We start from the raw sequence: 17100 nt of genomic DNA, 5'->3' as shown, positions 1-17100 counted from the left end.
ACTGGCCACACTAAGTTGGCCCTTAATTGGAAGAAAAATACTTGGGTACTAACAAAAACAATCCGGGTGGAGATGTGCGGGGATGGACTGGGCAGACAGCCCCGGTCCTTCCAATCCCCTCAGTCCAGGCACCACCTGGAAACCCATCTCGTGTCACTGGCCAGCAGCTTTTCCCATTAGCCCTGCAAATATTCTGTTCAGGTTATTCAACTTGTGTGAAAACGTTGCCCCTCGGTGTCTCCACTCCTTTCACCAGTGGGAACGGTCTCTCCCAATCTGCTCTGTTCAGGCGCACCCCCCCCCATTATTTTGAACGCCTCGACTGAGCACCCTGGGCAAAACGGCCCCAACTTCCACATCAGTGGATTCCTCATCTCCTTCACACTGCAAACAAAACACACCAGTCCACACAGCCACTGTTTTATAAAGACTCAAAATAATCTCCATGGCTCCTGTGTCCCTGTTAACGATGCCAGGTATACGATGTGTGCCGTCTTTTTCAATGATTCATGCACGCCCACACTGAGGTCTCCACGCTCCTGCACCGCGTTTAGAATGCACCCTCCATTTCACAATGACCTTCCTCCGACCAAAATGAAAGGCTTTGCATTTTACTAAATTAAATGACACGGGCTGCCTGCGTGTTGCACCAACCCGTGGACCTTGGACATTCTGCAGCACCGTTCCATTGCCGTCCCATCTGCAGATCTGAAAATACGGATGTTACCCCAAGGGGTTGATCACAAGGTCCCCACTAGAGCCGTTCTTTCTGCCTCAGAAACGCCCATTCATCTGCTTCCTGTCACTCAGCCAATTCTGGATCCACGTGTGAGGGATCCACGTGTGAGGGATCACCCCAACCCCCCCCCCCCGTCAAAGGAAGACCAAGAACGTGGTCAGAGTCAGCACAATTTCCACCGCCTTCCCTCAGGATCCTGACGCCAGGTGAAGAGGCCTTTGCCCCATTGCGCCCAGGCTGTTCAACAAGCACCTATCGCTACCTTCGTACCCAATTCTTCTTCTGACAATTAAGGCGCAATTTAGCATGGACAATCCACCTACCCTGAACATATTGCGGGGGGGGGGGGGGGGGGGGGGTTGAGAGAGAGAGATGTGGGAAGAATATGCAACCTCCACAAGGACAGTGACCCGGGCCAGGATCGAACTAGGGTCCTTGCCACCATGCTAACCACTGTGCCACCGTAGCCCTGATCTATTCTAATCCCATTTCCTGGCACATGGTCCGTAGCCTTGTTCGCTGGGGAGTTTCGAAAACATCTAAATCCTTCTGAAATGGTCTGAGGATCTCCTCCCCCACCACCCTTTTTCCTCCCCCACCACCCTTTCAGGCAACGAGTTCCAGACTCTCACCCCCACCCCCGCTGGGGGAAAAGGTTTTTCCTCACATCCTCAATGAAACTTCCCGCCCCTCACCTTAAATCTCTGCCCCCTGGTCATTGAGCCCATCAAGGGGAAAAGTTTGTTCCTATCCATGACCCTCAATTTTGCAGACCTCAATCAGGTCCCCTCCCCTCAGACATCTCTGCTCCAGGGAAAACAACCCCAGCCTAACCAGCCTCTCTTCATAGCCTGAACGCTCCAGCCCAGGCAGCATCCTGGGGATTCTCCTCTGCCCCCTCCCTGGTTCAATCCTTAGGGGCCAGTGCACACTCAATGAGCCGAAGGAGCTCTTTCTGCACCGTGCGGATTGTACGAGAAGGCAGTATCGCTGACCACAAATCACGGGTCCACACTCCACCAGCGTGGGACAGGGTTAAACTCACTCACCCATGTTGGGCTAGCACGGAGAATAAAAGAACTAGGAGTGGGCCATCTGGCTCCTCGAGCCTGCTCTGCCATTCATGGCTGATCTTTTTGGGGACTCAGCTCCACTTACCCACCCGCTCACCGTAACCCTTAATTCCTTTACTGTTCAAAAATCTATCTACCTTTACTGTGAAACATTTAATGAAGGAGCTTCGACTGCTTCACTGGGCAGGGAATTTCAGATTCACAACCCTTTGGGTGAACAAGTTCCTCCTCAACTCAGTCCTAAATCTGCTCCCCCTTATTTTGAAAGGATGCCACCTGCCAGTGGAAACAACCTCCTGCTTCTATCCTATCTATTCCCTTCATAATACCCCCTTATTCCTCTAAATTCCATTGAGTATAGTCACAAAGACACCCAGCTCCCTCTGACTGCATGCTGCAATTTGTTACCATTTAAATAATAGTCTATTTTGCTTTTCCCTACCAAAATGGATGACCTCACATTTACCAACATTGAACTCCATTTGCCAGACCCTTACTCAAACTATTAATATATCCCTCGGCAGACTTCCAGTATCCTCTGCACACTTGGTCTCTACCGCTCATCTAAGTGTCATCTGCGAACTTTGACACAGTACACGTGGTCCCCCAACTCCAGGTCAGCTATGTAAATTGCAAAGAATTGCAGACCCGACACTGATCCCCGAGGCGCACCACTGACCTCTGATCGCCAACCAGGGAAACACTGATTTAGCCCCACTCTTTGCTTTCGGTCAGTTAACTATCCATGCTAATTAACACCATGCACCTCAATCTTATGCGGTACCTTGTCGAACGCCTTCTGTAAATCCTGATACACATCCATCAAAGAACAAAGAAAAGTACAGCACAGGAACAGGCCCTTCAGCCCTCCAAGCCAGTGCCAACCATGCTGCCCTTCCTGGTTCCGTATCCCTCTATCCTATTCATGTTTTTGTCAAGATGCCCCTTAAATGTCACTATCGCCCCTGCTTCCACCACCTCCTCCCTTTCCCGTTGTCCACCATGCTCATAACATTCTCAAAGAATCCCAGTAAATTAGTCAAACATAACCTACCATTCATGAACCCATGCTGCGTCTGCCCAATGGGACAATTTCTATCTAGAGGTCTCGCTATTACTTCCTTCCTGGTAGATTCAAATATTTTACCCACCCCGGACTCTAATAATAATCTTTAGTGTCATTAGCACTGCATTGAAGTTACTTTGAAAAGCCCCTAGACGCTACATTCCAGCGCTTGTTAGGGTACACAGAGGGAGAATTCAGAATGTCTTTCGGGACTTATGGGAGGAAACCGGAGCACCCGGAGGAAACCCACGCAGACACGGGGAGAATGTGCAGACTCCGCACAGACAGTGACCCAAGCCGGAAATTGAGCCCAGGTCCCTTGGGCTGTGAAACAACTGTGGTAACCACTGTGCTGCCCCTTTTCCCTACCTCCTCTTTGAAACAGTGGCATAACATTTGCTGGTTTCCAATCTACTTAAACCGCCGCAGAGTGCAGTGAATTTTGGTAAATTACCCCGAACGCCATTACTATTTCCCTCGCCACCTCCTTTAGTCTCCAGGATACATTCCATCTGGGCCAGGAGACTTGTCCACCTTTAACACCATTACCCCCACCTGCCCCAGCCTCCTCACCAACAGGGTTTACCATCAGGAGAGGATGGGCAGAGGAGCCTCTCACTGCACCCCTCCCACCACACATTGCACCCACCCTCCAGGGTGGTCCCAGGGGCAGGGATGTGGACAGGAAAAGGCGCGGGCCTGGCCCAGCCGCCGCCATCTTGTAGCCGCGGACGCGGAGAACAAACACACTCCATCCATCCCACCCCCAGCGCCCCGCCGCATCTTGTCCATCACTTACTGAGTGCAGCCGCATCCTGCCCAACCAGCCGGTCGCTCGGAGGCTCCGGGAGGGAGGATGGCGATGGATTGGGGAGCCCGAGTTCCCGAGAGCAGCAACCACCACCGCCAACGCACCAGAAGGAAAGGGGGCGGGTCTGGGAGGGCACTGCGCACGCAGTCTCCCGCCGAAAGGGGCTTCGGCGGTGCCCGGATGCAGCCGAGTCCCGCCGAAAGGGGCTTCGGCGGTGCCCGGATGCAGCCGAGTCCCGCCGAAAGGGGCTTCGGCGGTGCCCGGATGCAGCCGAGTCCCGCCGAAAGGGGCTTCGGCAGTGCCCGGATGGAGCCGAGCCTCGCCGACTTCGGCAGTGCCCGGATGGAGCCGAGCCCCGCCGACCTCGGCAACGCCCGGATGTAGCCGAACCCCGCCGACTTCGGCAGTCTCCGGAAGCAGCCGATTCGGCACCTGGAGACCTCGGGCGTTTCCGGCAATCGCCAGGGCCCCAGGTCTCACCGCCGCCATCTTTGTCCAAGTCGAACCAACACAAACAAATCACGTGACAATTAATATTGTGCAATTTCTCTAATTAAAAATCGATTGAAGATGCCACCTTTGATTGAATGTGTTCTTTTCTGAGGGGATCTGCTGCTGTTCTGAGAGATTGAGTCCTTCCATTCTGCCCTGCCATCCTGACTAAACTTGGGCGTCAACTCACCTCACCACTCTGGCTGGGAAATATATCGGCCGTTCCTTCACTGTCGCCGGGGCAAAATCCTGGCACTCCCTCCCAAACAGCACAGCGGGCGTACCTACACCTCATGGACTGCAGTGGGTTCAAGGCGGGGGCTCACCCACCACCTTCTCAAGGGGCAATGAGGGATGGGCAGTAAATGCTGACCTAAGCGGATGCACAACTGGCTCGGTCACAGAAGGGAGAGGGTAGCAGTAGAACATAGAAAAATACAATACGAAGTCTTACAACACCAGGTTAAAGTCCAACAGGTTTGTTTCGATGTCACTAGCTTTCGGAGCGCTGCTCTTTCCTCAGGTGAATGAAGAGGTATGTTCCAGAAACACATATATAGACAGATTCAAAGATGCCAGACAATGCTAGGAATGCGACCATTAGCAGGTGATTAAATCTTTACAGATCCAGAGATGGGGTAACCCCAGGTTAAAGAGGTGTGAACTGTGTCAAGCCAGGACAGTTGGTAGGATTTCGCAGGCCAGATGGTGGGGGGGGGGGGGGGGGGGTGAATGTAGTGCGACATGAATCCCAGGTCCCGGTTGAGGCCGCACTCATGTGTGCGGAACTTGGCTATAAGTTTCTGCTCGGCGATTCTGCGTTGTCGCGGGTCCTGAAGGCCGCCTTGGAGAACGCTTACCCGGAGATCAGAGGCTGAATGCCCTTGACTGCTGAAGTGTTCCGCGACTGGAAGGGAACATCCCTGCCTGGTGATTGTCGCGCGATGTCCGTTCATTCGTTGTCGCAGCGTCTGCATGGTCTCGCCAATGTACCACGCTTCGGGACATCCTTTACTGCAGCGTATGAGGTAGACAACGTTGGCCAAGTCGCACGAATATGTACCGCGTACCTGGTGGGTGGTGTTCTCACGTGTAATGGTGGTATCCATGTCGATGATCTGGCACGTCTTGCAGAGATTCCCATGGCAGGGTTGTGTGGTGTCGTGGTCACTGTTCTGAAGACTGGGTAGTTTGCTGCAAACAATGGTTCGTTTGAGGTTGCGCGGTTGTTTGAAGGCAAGTAGTGGGGGTGTGGGGGTGACCTTGGCAAGATGTTCATCGTCATCAATGACGTGTTGAAGGCTGTGAAAAAGATGACGTAGTTTCTCCGCTCCGGGGAAGTACTGGACGACGAAGGGTATTTTGTCGGTTCTGTCCCATGTTTGTCTTCTGAGGAGGTCAGTGCGGTCTTTTGCTGTGGCGCGTTGGAACTGTCGATCGATGAGTCGAGTGCCAAATCCCGTTCGTACGAGGGCATCTTTCAACGTCTGTAGATGTCTGTTACGCTCCTCCTCGTCTGAGCAGATCCTGTGTATACGGAGAGCTTGTCCATAGGGGATGGCTTCTTTAATGTGTTTAGGGTGGAAGCTGGAAGCCTCAGCACTTCGCTTTACCGCAAACCCACGGATAACTTCACGATGCTCCACTTCTCCAGCTTCCACTGGAGCTCACCCCAATCCAACGCCGGCATCTCCACATCATAGAAAAATACAGCACATAACAGGCCCTTCGGCCCTTCCCGTACCAGCCTCCCCGAACAGGCGCCAGAATGTGGCGACTAGGGGCTTTTCACAGTAACTTCATTTGAAGCCTACTTGTGACAATAAGCGGTTTTCATTTCATTTTCATTTCACGATGTTGTGCCGAACCTTTGTCCTAGATTAATCATAGATTATCATTGAATTTACAGTGCAAAAGGAGGCCATTCGGCCCATTGAGTCAGCAGGGATTGAGTTCCGGAGTCGGGAGGTCATGTTGCAGCTGTACAGAACTCTGGTACGGCCGCATTTGGAGTATTGCGTACAGTTCTGGTCACCGCATTATAGGAAGGACGTGGAGGCTTTGGAGCGGGTGCAGAGGAGATTTACCAGGATGTTGCCTGGTATGGAGGGAAAATCTTATGAGGAAAGGCTGATGGACTTGAGGTTGTTTTCGTTGGAGAGAAGAAGGTTAAGAGGAGACTTAATAGAGGCATACAAAATGATCAGGGGGTTGGATAGGGTGGACAGTGAGAGCCTTCTCCCGCGGATGGATATGGCTGGCACGAGGGGACATAACTTTAAACTGAGGGGTAATAGATATAGGACAGAGGTCAGAGGTAGGTTCTTTACGCAAAGAGTAGTGAGGCCGTGGAGTGCCCTACCTGCTACAGTAGTGAACTCGCCAACATTGAGGGCATTTAAAATTTTATTGGATAAACATATGGATGATAATGGCATAGTGTAGGTTAGATGGCTTTTGTTTCGGTGCAACATCGTGGGCCGAAGGGCCTGTACTGCGCTGTATTGTTCTATGTTCTATGTTCTATGTTCTGTACAGCTGCAACATGACCTCCCGACTCCGGAACTCAATCCCTCTACCAATAAAGGCCAACACTCCATAGGCCTTCTTCACAACCCTATCAACCTGGGTGGCAACTTTCAGGGATCTATGTACATGGACACCTAGATCCCTCTGCTCATCCACACTTTCAAGAACTTTACCATTAGCCAAATATTCCGCATTCCTGTTATTCCTTCCAAAGTGAATCACCTCACACTTCTCTACATTAAACTCCATTTGCCACCTCTCAGCCCAGCTCTGCAGCTTATCTATATCCCTCTGTAACCTGCTACATCCTTCCACACTATCGACAACACCACCGACTTTAGTATCGTCTGCAAATTTACTCACCCACCCTTCTGCGCCTTCCTCTAGGTCATTGATAAAAATGACAAACAGCAACGGCCCCAGAACAGATCCTTGTGGTACTCCACTTGTGACTGTACTCCATTCTGAACATATCCCATCAACCACCACCCTCTGTCTTCTTTCAGCTAGCCAATTTCTGATCCACATCTCTAAATCACCCTCAATCCCCAGCCTCCGTATTTTTTGCAATAGCCTACCGTGGGGAACCTTATCAAACGCTTTGCTGAAATCCATATACACCACATCAATGCTCTACCCTCGTCTACCTGTTCAGTCACCTTCTCAAAGAACTCAATAAGGTTTGTGAGGCATGACCTACCCTTCACAAAGCCATGCTGACTATCCCTGATCATATTATTCCTATCTAGATGATTATAAATCTTGTCTCTTATAATCCCCTCCAAGACTTTACCCACTACAGACGTGAGGCCCACCGGTCTATAGTTGCCGGGGTTGTCTCTGCTCCCCTTTTTGAACAAAAGGACCACATTTGCTGTCCTCCAGTCCTCTGGCACTATTCCTGTAGCCAATGATGACATAAAAATCAAAGCCAAAGGTCCTGCAATCTCTTCCCTGGCCTCCCAGAGAATCCTAGGATAAATCCCATCAGGTCCCGGGGACTTATCTATTTTCAGCCTGTCCAGAATTGCCAACACCTCTTCCCTACGTACCTCAATGCCATCTATTCTATTAGCCTGGGGCTCAGCATTCTCCTCCACAACATTATCTTTTTCCTGAGTGAATACTGACGAAAAATATTAATTTAGTATCGGTAGCATTGTGGATAGCACAATTGCTTCACAGCTCCAGGGTCCCAGGTTCGATTCCGGCTTGGGTCACTGTCTGTGCGGAGTCTGCACATTCTCCCCGTGTGTGCGTGGGTTTCCTCCGGGTGCTCCGGTTTCCTCCCACAGTCCAAAGATGTGCAGGTTAGGTGGATTGGCCATGATAAATTGCCCTTAGTGTCCAAAATTGCCCTTACTGTTGGGTTGGGTTATGGGGATAGGGTGGAGGTGTGGACCTTGGGTAGGGTGCACTTTCCAAGAGCCGGTGCAGACTCGATGGGCCGAATGGCCTCCTTCTGCACTGTAAATTCTATGAAATCTATCTCGCCTATCTCTTCAGACTCCACACACAATTTCCCATCCCTGTCCTTGACTGGTCCTACTCTTTCCCTAGTCATTCGCTTATTCCTGACATACCTATAGAAAGCTTTTGGGTTTTCCTTGATCCTTCCTGCCAAATACTTCTCATGTCCCCTCCTTGCTCGTCTTTGCTCTCTCTTTAGATCCTTCCTCGCTACCTTGTAACTATCCATCGCCCCAACCAAAACTTCACACTTCATCTTCACATAGGCCTCCTTCTTCCTCTTAACAAGAGATTCCACTTCCTTGGTAAACCACGGTTCCCTCGCTCGACGCCTTCAAAGAACAAAGAACAAAGAAATGTACAGCACAGGAACAGGCCCTTCGGCCCTCCAAGCCCGTGCCGACCATACTGCCCGACTAAACTACAATCTTCTACACTTCCTGGGTCCGTATCCTTCTATTCCCATCCTATTCATATATTTGTCAAGATGCCCCTTAAATGTCCCTATCGTCCCTGCTTCCACTACCTCCTCCGGTAGTGAGTTCCAGACACCCACTACCCTCTGCGTAAAAAACTTGCCTCGTACATCTACTCTAAACCTTGCCCCTCTCACCTTAAACCTATGCCCCCTAGTAATTGACCCCTCTACCCTGGGGAAAAGCCTCTGACTATCCACTCTGTCTATGCCCCTCATAATTTTGTATACCTCTATCAGGTCGCCCCTCAACCTCCTTCGTTCCAGTGAGAACAAACCGAGTTTATTCAATCGCTCCTCATAGCTTATGCCCTCCATACCAGGCAACATTCTGGTAAATCTCTTCTGCACCCTCTCTAAAGCCTCCACATCCTTCTGGTAGTGTGGCGACCAGAATTGAACACTATACTCCAAGTGTGGCCTAACTAAGGTTCTATACAGCTGCAACATGACTTGCCAATTCTTATACTCAATGCCCCGGCCAATGAAGGCAAGCATGCCGTATGCCTTCTTGACTACCTTCTCCACCTGTGTTGCCCCTTTCAATGACCTGTGGACCTGTACTCCTAGATCTCTCTGACTTTCAATACTCTTGAGGGTTCTACCATTCACTGTATATTCCCTACCTGCATTAGCCCTTCCAAAATGCATTACCTCACATTTGTCCGGATTAAACTCCATCTGCCATCTCTCCGCCCAAGTCTCCAGACAATCTAAATCCTGCTGTATCCTCTGACAGTCCTCATCGCTATCCGCAATTCCACCAACCTTTGTGTCGTCTGCAAACTTACTAATCAGACCAGTTACATTTTCCTCCAAATCATTTATATATACTACAAACAGCAAAGGTCCCAACACTGATCCCTGTGGAACACCACTGGTCACAGCCCTCCAATTAGAAAAGCATCCCTCCATTGCTACCCTCTGCCTTCTATGGCCTAGCCAGTTCTGTATCCACCTTGCCAGTTCACCCCTGATCCCGTGTGACTTCACCTTTTGTACTAGTCTACCATGAGGGACCTTGTCAAAGGCCTTACTGAAGTCCATATAGACAACATCTACTGCCCTACCTGCATCAATCATCTTAGTGACCTCCTCGAAAAACTCTATCAAGTTAGTGAGACACGACCTCCCCTTCACAAAACCGTGCTGCCTCTCACTAATACGTCCATTTGCTTCCAAATGGGAGTATATCCTGTCTCGAAGAATTCTCTCCAGTAATTTCCCTACCACTGAAGTAAGGCTCACCGGCCTGTAGTTCCCGGGATTATCCTTGCTACCCTTCTTAAACAGAGGAACAACATTGGCTATTCTCCAGTCCTCCGGGACATGCCCTGAAGACAGCGAGGATCCAAAGATTTCTGTCAAGGCCTCAGCAATTTCCTCTCCAGCCTCCTTCAGTATTCTGGGGTAGATCCCATCAGGCCCTGGGGACTTATCTACCTTAATATTTTTTAAGACACCCAACACCTCGTCTTTTTGGATCACAATGTGACCCAGGCTATCTACACCCCCTTCTCCAGACTCAACATCTACCAATTCCTTCTCTTTGGTGAATACTGATGCAAAGTATTCATTTAGTACCTCGCCCATTTCCTCTGGCTCCACACATAGATTCCCTTGCCTATCCTTCAGTGGGCCAACCCTTTCCCTGGCTACCCTCTTGCTTTTTATGTACGTGTAAAAAGCCTTGGGATTTTCCTTAACCCTATTTGCCAATGACTTTTCATTTCCCCTTCTAGCCCTCCTGACTCCTTGCTTAAGTTCCTTCCTACTTTCCTTATATGCCACACAGGCTTTGTCTGTTCCCAGCCTTTTAGCCCTGACAAATGCCTCCTTTTTCTTTTTGACGAGGCCTACAATATCACTCGTCATCCAAGGTTCCCGAAAATTGCCGTATTTATCTTTCTTCCTCACAGGAACATGCCTGTCCTGTATTCCTTTCAACTGACACTTGAAAGCCTCCCACATGTCAGATGTTGATTTGCCCTCAAACATCCGCCCCCAATCTATGTTCTTCAGTTCCCGCCTAATATTGTTATAATTAGCCTTCCCCCAATTTAGCACATTCATCCTTGGACCACTCTTATCCTTGTCCACCAGTACTTTAAAACTTACTGAATTGTGGTCACTGTTACCGAAATGCTCCCCTACTGAAACATCTACCACCTGGCCGGGCTCATTCCCCAATACCAGGTCCAGTACCGCCCCTTCCCTAGTTGGACTGTTTACATGTTGTTTTAAGAAGCCCTCCTGGATGCTCCTTACAAACTCCGCCCCGTCTAAGCCCCTGGCACTAAGTGAGTCCCAGTCAATATTGGGGAAGTTGAAGTCTCCCATCACCACAACCCTGTTGTTTTTACTCTTTTCCAAAATCTGTCTACCTATCTGCTCCTCTATCTCCCGCTGGCTGTTGGGAGGCCTGTAGTATACCCCCAATATTGTGACTGCACCCTTCTTATTCCTGATCTCTACCCATATAGCCTCACTGCCCTCTGAGGTGTCCTCTCGCAGTATAGCTGTGATATTCTCCCGAACAAGTAGCGCAACTCCGCCTCCCCTTTTACATCCCCCTCTATCCCGCCTGAAACATCTAAATCCTGGAACGTTTAGCTGCCAATCCTGCCCTTCCCTCAACCAGGTCTCTGTAATGGCAACAACATCATAGTTCCAAGTAGTAATCCAAGCTCTAAGTTCATCTGCCTTACCCGTAATGCTCCTTGCATTAAAACATATGCACTTCAGGCCACCAGACCCGCTGTGTTCAGCAACTTCTCCCCGTCTGCTCTGCCTCAGAGCCACACTGTCCCTATTCCCTAGTTCTCCCTCAATGCTCTCACCTTCTGACCTATTGCTCCCGTGCCCACCCCCCTGCCATACTAGTTTAAACCCTCCCGTGTGACACTAGCAAAACTCGCGGCCAGGATATTTATGCCTCTCCGGTTTAGATGCAACCCGTCCATCTTATACAGGTCACACCTGCCCCGGAAGAGCTCCCAGTGGTCCAGATAACGGAAACCCTCCCTCCTACACCAGCTGTTTAGCCACGTGTTTGTCTGCTCTATCTTCCTATTTCTAGCCTCACTGGCACATGGCACAGGGAGTAATCCCGAGATTACAACCCTCGAGGTCCTGTCTTTTAACTTTCTGCCTAGCTCCCTGAACTCCTGCTGCAGGACCTCATGCCCCTTCCTGCCTATGTCGTTAGTACCAATATGTACAACGATCTCTGCCTGTTTGCCCTCCCCCTTCAGGATTCCCTCTACCCGTTCGGAGACATCCTGGACCCTGGCACCAGGGAGGCAACATACCATCCTGGAGTCTCTTTCACGTCCACAGAAGCGCCTATCTGTGCCCCTGACTATAGAGTCCCCTATTACTATTACTCTTCTGCGCTTTGACCCTCCCTTCTGAACATCAGAGCCAGCCGTGGTGCCACTGCTCTGGCTGCTGCTGTTTTCCCCTGATAGGCTATCCCCCCCGACAGTATCCAAAGGGGTATATCTGTTCGAGAGGGGGACAACCACAGGGGATTCCTGCACTGACTGCCTGCCCTTTCTGGTGGTCACCCATTTCTCTGCCTGCACCTTGGGTGTGACCACATTTACATAACTGCGATCTATGACGCTTCCTCCCTGTCTGACCGGTACATACATATCAAGAACACGCAGTAGCTGATCCTTGAACAAGCCCCACTTATCCAGTGTGCCCAACACTTGCAGCCTACTTCTCCACCTTATCCCCCCCAAGTCACGTCTAATGGCATCATAATTGCCCTTCCCCCAGCTATAACTCTTGCCCTGCGGTGTATACTTATCCCTTTCCATCATCAACGTAAACGTCACCGAATTGTGGTCACTGTCCCCAAAGTGCTCTCCTACCTCCAAATCCAACACCTGGCTTGGTTCATTACCCAAAACCAAATCCAACGTGGCCTCGCCTCTTGTTGGCCTGTCAACATATTGTTTCAGGAAACCCTCCTGCACACACTGTACAAAAAACGATCCATCTATTGTACTCGAACTATATCTTTTCCAGTCTATATTTGGAAAGTTAAAGTCTCCCATAATAACTACCCTGTTACTTTCACTCATATCCAGAATCATCTTCGCCATCCTTTCCTCTACATCCCTAGAACTATTAGGAGGCCTATAAAAAACTCCCAACTGGGTGACCTCTCCTTTCCTGTTTCTAACTTCAGCCCATACTACCTCGGAAGAAGAGTCCCCATCTAGCATCCTCTCCGCCACCGTAATACTGCTCTTGACTAGCACCGCCACACCTCCCCCTCTTTTGCCTCCTTCTCTGAGCTTACTAAAACACCTAAACCCCGGAACCTGCAACATCCATTCCTGTCCCTGCTCTATCCATGTCTCCGAAATGGCCACAACATCGAAGTCCCAGGTACCAACCCATGCTGCCAGTTCCCCTACCTTGTTTCGTATACTCCTGGCATTGAAGTAGACACACTTCAAACCACCTACCTGAACACTGGCCCCCTCCTGCGACATCAAATCTGTGCTCCTGACCTCTATACTCTCATTCTCCCTTACCCTAAAACTACAATCCAGGTTCCCATGCCCCTGCTGCATTAGTTTAAACCCCCCCAAAGAGCACTAACAAATCTCCCCCCCAGGATATTTGTGCCCCTCAGGTTCAGATGTAGACCATCCTGTCTGTAGAGGTCCCACCTTCCCCAGAAAGAGCCCCAGTTATCCAAAAATCTGAATCCCTCCCGCCTGCACCATCCCTGTAGCCACGTGTTTAAATGCTCTCTCTCCCTATTCCTCATCTCACTATCACGTGGCACGGGCAACAACCCAGAGATAACAACTCTGTTTGTTCTAGTTCTGAGCTTCCAACCTAGCTCCCTGAAAGCCTGCCTGACATCCTTGTCCCTTTTCCAACCTATGTCGTTAGTGCCAATGTGGACCACGACTTGGGGCTGCTCCCCCTCCCCCTAAGGACCCGGAAAACACGATCCGAGACATCACGTACCCTTGCACCTGGGAGGCAACATACCAAACGCCAGTCTCTCACGCTCCCACAAAATCTCCTATCTGTGCCCCTGACTATAGAGTCCCCAATTACTAATGCTCTGCTCCTCTCCCCCCTTCCCTTCTGAGCAACAGGGACAGACTCCGTGCCAGAGGCCCGTACCCCATGGCTTACCCCTGGTAAGTCCCCCCCCCCACAAGTATCCAAAGCGGTATACTTGTTTCTCAGGGGAACGACCGCAGGGGATCCCTGCACTGACTGCTTTTTCCCAGTCCCTCTTACAGTTACCCACCTATCTCCAATCTTTGGTGTAACTAATTCCCTGAAGCTGCTATCTATGACCCCTTCTGCCTCCCGAATGATCCGAAGTTCTTCCAACTCCAGCTCCAGTTCCCTAACTCGGTCTTGGAGGAGCTGGAGATGGCAGCACTTCCTGCAGGTAAAATCAGCAGGGACACTAATGGCATCCCTCACCTCAAACATCCTGCAGGAGGAACATTGCACTCCCTTCCCTGCCATTCCTCTAACTTTCTACAAAGATCTGGCTAACAACTAAATTAAATTTTTATAAAAAATAATAATAATATAATAAAATATGGTACTTACCTCAGACCAATGGGTTTTATTATTAGGTTAGAGGAGGAGGGCGGGTGGGAGACACTACACGTGTAGTGTCTCGGGTTTCCTCTCCACCAGAATTTATTGGTGAGGGTCTTCCCAGACGTCCGCGGGTCGACTTCCTGTTCCCGCCTATAAAACTAATTTTAAAAAAAAGAAGAAAAATTCTCAGCTCCTGCTGAAATTGACTAACCAGCCAGCTCCACTCCCGCCGAAATCAACTGGCCTGCCCCTGCAAAGACAAGTGCTTTTAAACGACAGACTTACCTCCCAGCAACCTCCTTCCGCACTGCTCCCGCTGAAACTGACTCACCAGCTGATTCACCCGCCGAAATCGACTGGCCTGCCCCTGCAAAGACAAGTGCTTTTAAAGGTTGACTTACCTCCCAGCAACCTCCTTCCGCAATGCTCCCGCTGAAACTGACTCACCAGCTGTTCTCACGCCGAAATCGACTGGCCTGCCCCTGCAAAGACAAGTGCTTTTAAAGGTTGACTTACCTCCCAGCAACCTCCTTCCGCAATGCTCCCGCTGAAACTGACTCACCAGCTGTTCTCACGCCGAAATCGACTCTGGTACGGCCGCATTTGGAGTATTGCGTACAGTTCTGGTCACCGCATTATAGGAAGGACGTGGAGGCTTTGGAACGGGTGCAGAGGAGATTTACCAGGATGTTGCCTGGTATGGAGGGAAAATCTTATGAGGAAAGGCTGATGGACTTGAGGTTGTTTTTGTTGGAGAGAAGAAGGTTAAGAGGAGACTTAATAGAGGCATACAAAATGATCAGGGGGTTGGATAGGGTGGACAGTGAGAGCCTTCTCCCGCGGATGGAAATGGCAAGCACGAGGGGACATAACTTTAAACTGAGGGGTAATAGATATAGGACAGAGGTCAGAGGTAGGTTCTTTACGCAAAGAGTAGTGAGGCCATGGAATGCCCTACCTGCTACAGTAGTGAACTCGCCAACATTGAGGGCATTTAAAAGTTTATTGGATAAACATATGGATGATAATGGCATAGTGTAGGTTAGATGGCTTTTGTTTCGGTGCAACATCGTGAGCCGAAGGGCCTGTACTGCGCTGTATTGTTCTATGTTCTAAATAAATCTACACTATATCATTTTACCGTAATCCATGTACCTATCCAATAGCTGCTTGAAGGTCCCTAATGTTTCCGACTCAACTACTTCCACAGGCAGTGCATTCCATGCCCCCACTACTCTCTGGGTAAAGAACCTACCTCTGATATCCCTCCTATATCTTCCACCATTCACCTTAAATTTATGTCCCCTTGTAATGGTGTGTTGCACCCGGGGAAAAAAGTCTCTGACTGTCTACTCTATCTATTCCCCTGATCATCTTATAAACCTCTATCAAGTCGCCCCTCATCCTTCTCTGTTCTCATGAGAAAAGGCCTAGCACCCTCAACCTTTCCTCGTAAGACCTCTCCATTCCAGGCAACATCCTGGTAAATCTTCTTTGCACCTTTTCCAAAGTTTCCACATCCTTCCTAAAATGAGGCGACCAGAACTGTACACAGTACTCCAAATGTGGCCTTACCAAAGTTTTGTACAGCTGCATTATCACCTCACGGCTCTTAAATTCAATCCCTCTGTTAATGAACGCTAGCACACCATAGGCCTTCTTCACAGCTCTATCCACTTGAGTGGCAACTTTCAAAGATGTATGAACATAGACCCCAAGATCTCTCTGCTCCTCCACATTGCCAAGAACTCTACCGTTAACCCTGTATTCCGCATTCATATTTGTCCTTCCAAAATGGACAACCTCACACGTTTCAGGGTTAAACTCCATCTGCCACTTCTCAGCCCAACTCTGCATCCTATCTATGTCTCTTTGCAGCCGACAACAGCACTCCTCACTATCCACAACTCCACCAATCTTCGTATCGTCTGCAAATTTACTGACCCACCCTTCAACTCCCTCATCCAAGTCATTAATGAAAATCACAAACAGCAGAGGACCCAGAACTAATCCCTGTGGTACGCCACTGGTAACTGGGATCCAGGCTGAATATTTGCCATCCACCACCACTCTCTGACTTCTATCGGTTAGCCAGTTCGTTATCCAACTGGCCAAATTTCCCACTATCCCATTCCTCCTTACTTACTGCAGAAGCCTACCATGGGGAACCTTATCAAAGGCTTTACTAAAATCCATGTACACTACATCCACTGCTTTACCTTCATCCACATGCTTGGTCACCGCCTCAAAGAATTCAATAAGACTTGTAAGGCAAGACCTACCCCTCACAAATCCGTGCTGACTATCCCTAATCAAGCAGTGTCTTTCCAGATGCTCAGAAATCCTATCCTTCAGTACCCTTTCCATTACTTTGCCTACCACCGAAGTAAGACTAACTGGCCTGTAATTCCCAGGGTTATCCCTAGTCCCTTTTTTGAACAGGGGCACGACATTCGCCACTTTCCAATCCCCTGGTACCACCCCTGTTGACAGTGAGGACGAAAAGATCATTGCCAAAGGCTCTGCAATTTCATCTCTTGCTTCCCATAGAATCCTGGGATATATCCCGTCAGGCCCGGGGGACTTATCTATCCTCAAGATTTTCAAAATGCCCAACACATCTTCCTTCCTAACAAGTATTTCCTTGAGCTTACCAGTCTGTTTCACACTGTCCTCTCCAACAATATGGCCCCTCTCATTTGTAAATACAGAAGAAAAGTACTCGTTCAAGACCTCTCCTATCTCTTCAGACTCAATACACAATCTCCCGCTACTGTCCTTGATCGGACCTACCCTCGCTCTAGTCATTCCCATATTTCTCACATATGTGTAAAAGGCCTTGGGGTT

At 49.7% G+C, this 17100-nt stretch overlaps 1 protein-coding gene across 1 annotated transcript in view; it reads right to left on the bottom strand.

The window, feature by feature from the left end:
* Window positions 1–4331, bottom strand: part of LOC140404601 (uncharacterized) — a 79031-nt gene extending 74700 nt beyond the window's left edge. Inside the window, exons 1-2 of the mRNA XM_072493201.1 lie at window positions 4267–4331; window positions 3678–4121 (exon numbers count right to left, since the gene is read on the bottom strand). Of these exons, the coding sequence (XP_072349302.1) occupies window positions 3678–4121; window positions 4267–4331 (509 nt within the window). The remainder of the gene's footprint in view (window positions 1–3677; window positions 4122–4266) is intronic.
* Window positions 4332–17100: the final 12769 nt, after the last annotated feature.

Source organism: Scyliorhinus torazame, chromosome 31, assembly GCF_047496885.1.
Source record: "Scyliorhinus torazame isolate Kashiwa2021f chromosome 31, sScyTor2.1, whole genome shotgun sequence".
In the NCBI taxonomy this organism is placed as follows: Eukaryota; Metazoa; Chordata; class Chondrichthyes; order Carcharhiniformes; family Scyliorhinidae; genus Scyliorhinus; species Scyliorhinus torazame.
Note: the sequence above shows the minus strand (reverse complement) of the source record. Positions and strands in the feature narration are given on the sequence as shown.